Below are 2,800 nucleotides of genomic sequence, written 5' to 3' on the forward strand. Positions count from 1 at the left end.
TGGTTGGGCATTGCCTCCGGCATCAGAGGAATTCGAAGCTCATGCTGGTCTGCCTACGAGATCGGCGCAGCGTTTGACCGAGCGACGATGCCGTGCGACGACGTCATCGTGACGTCACGATGACTTCACAAGTGTCGGCAACGTGTCGCGTCACGATGACATCACAAGATTACGTCGTCGCGTGATGATTTTCTTCATCGCTCATGTTGCGTGAGTTTGTCTGAAGCCTATACGTGACGCGTAATATTGGCGAAAGGCAAAGTATTCTAACAAGTGAGGGGTTGTTGCTGGCTATCAAGGTAATTAAATTCAGAAATATGTTTTTAGTGAAATAAGTCGGAGTTCAACAAATGGCCTTGCTGATGATAACTGCTTCTGCCTATATACATAAGCGTGCGAACGGGAGGGGAGCAGAGGGGTGGCCGGGCGCCCCCTAGTCGCCTAAGTGGGGGAATAGAGGGCGCTGTCTGCCCCATACATTGACCTAATAGGGAGGGGGATGCTGAAATGACCCCCCCCCCCTAAAAAGAAACCTTACTCAGGTCTATGTGGCTTAATGTTGGCCGTCGACGTCAAGAAGGTAACTGGAGGTTACCAAACAGTCCCAGTCCCAGTCCTTTGGAGGACTCTGGTAATGCTGACACATTTTTACCACGAGTCATCGCAAATTTTGCTTTCTTGGTTGGCTGTTTCTGCAAAATGCGTAGTTGGCCATCTCGAAGTTCAACCGTTTGGCTAATCAGTGCGCAGGCTTTGAGAAAGCGCATTGGAAATTATGAAGACGATTGCCATCAGAAGCTGTATACAAGATTTCACGTTTGTGATATTTGCTAGAAACAATAAACATTATGTTGACGCTAAAAAGTCATGCCTATTTATTAACTAGTGCATAAACATATCATCCCTATCATCGAAGCGTCGTACGCATGCGTATGTAGACGTGTATCTTGTTTTTCTTGCTTATGTATTGTTTTGTTCCGGTAGCTTGTGTTTTTCTTCCTGCATTAGGTTCGTAAAATAATTGTCACAAAATGTTTGTACTCATTCCTGCCTCTTCGTCACATCTTCTCTGAGGTCTGCTAGGGGTATTTTTCAGAAACTCAGAGTCCCTTACGCAATCGCCAGAGGCGATCTCGAAGGCGACAGCCAACCTTTTTTTTAATGAGGCATCCAAGCCTTTCGCCTCCAAAAATAATAAGCGTTCTTGTGATTGCTGTCACGATTTGACGCCGTACTAAAACGTCTCGCTTGCAGTGGATTTGCGTACCTTACGTCATGAAAGGGCGCGCCGTGGGAACCGTCAGAGGTCCCGAGACCGACTGGGTCGGCAAAGTCTCGCTCTCAAAAGCGGGCCAGCTGCTCGACGACTTTCTCATGACCGCCCTCGGAGGCATACCGTGGCAGGTGGGTACTACATACGAAGGCACGCCAAATTTGACAAGGTGCTATTGATTGATTGATTGATTGATTGATTGATTGGTTGGTTGATTGATTGATTGATATGTGGGGTTTAACGTTCCAAAACCACCATGTGATTATGAGAGACGCCGTCGTGGAGGGCTCCGGAAATTTCGACCACCTGGGGTTCTTTAACGTGCACCCAAATCTGAGCGCACGGGCCTACAACATTCCCGCCTCCATCGGAAATGCAGCGGCCGCAGCCGGGACTCGATCCTGCGACCTACGGGTCAGCAGTCGAGTACCTTAGCTACTAGACCACCACGGCAGGGCTGATTGATTGATTGATTGATTGATTGATTGATTGATTGATTGATTGATATGTGGGGTTGAACGTCCCAAAACCACAGCAAACCCACCACCGTAGTGGAGGGCTCCGGAAATTTCGACCACCTATAGGGTTCTTTAACGTGCGCCCAAATCTTGACAATGCGCTGTAATTAAGGGCTACATATAGTACAGACTTAATTGCGATATCTTGTCATATGGTCAGGAACGCAGAACAGCCAACTCTACAAGCACGATCGTGTATATAGTCACGGAACCGATTCAACCAGTCAAGTTCGGTTCATATTATCTTAATGTGACTCTAAAGGCAAAGAACGTTTTATGTCAGCCTTCAAAGGCCAATGTTTGAGATCGTGGAAAACGTCAATTTTATAAACAATAATGCTCAGCAGATAAAAAAAAATGCCCCCCGTAGAAAACACTAGCCGCGGTGGTTTATGGTTATGTTATTCTGAACTGCTTAACCGAAGGTAGCGGGGTCGTATCGCGGCCGAGTTTCGATGAAGGCGAAGTGCTACACACCCGTGTACTTATAGATTTAAAAGGACTTAAAAAAAAACGACGTGGTCCATGTTTCCAGTGTCCTGTACTACGCACCGTTTCTTATAATCATATCGCAGCTTCCGGACGTTAGCACCTGGAGTTAATTTCCCGAAAGAGCCGTTACATGGTGGGCGGATTTACAATACCGCACGTGATTCAATTACACCCAACTAATATTAAAGGGATTATTTACGTGATGCTCAAGCAAAGACATGCAGGTAATGGCGGCAATGTATACCGGTTTAACAGAGTTATCTCCTTAAGCGAACCATCCTGCAGACAAATCCTACAACCCCACATATCAATCAACCGTCTTTAGCCTATATCAAATGGCAGTTTCACGGTGTTTTGTGTTGCTCCATTGCAGGTATATTTTCAGTGCGTACTGGGTTCCAACAGCGACTTCGCCGCTGAGATGCTATCTTACGTGGCTGCTTTAGGCTGCGTCTTTATGGCCGTTCCACCAATGGTCATCGGAGCAACGGCTAAGACCACTAGTACGTATCGATGA

At 46.8% G+C, this 2,800-nt stretch overlaps 1 protein-coding gene across 1 annotated transcript; it reads left to right on the forward strand.

The window, feature by feature from the left end:
- The first annotated feature begins 1,259 nt into the window (after positions 1 to 1,259).
- Positions 1,260 to 2,800, forward strand: LOC142795013 (high-affinity choline transporter 1-like). Its single transcript, XM_075885972.1, has 2 exons — positions 1,260 to 1,404; positions 2,657 to 2,800. The coding sequence occupies exons 1-2, from the start codon at positions 1,276 to 1,278 to the stop codon at positions 2,798 to 2,800; spliced, it is 273 nt and encodes a 90-aa protein (XP_075742087.1). The 5' UTR covers positions 1,260 to 1,275.

Source organism: Rhipicephalus microplus, unplaced genomic scaffold, assembly GCF_043290135.1.
Source record: "Rhipicephalus microplus isolate Deutch F79 unplaced genomic scaffold, USDA_Rmic scaffold_525, whole genome shotgun sequence".
NCBI lineage: Eukaryota > Metazoa > Arthropoda > Arachnida > Ixodida > Ixodidae > Rhipicephalus > Rhipicephalus microplus.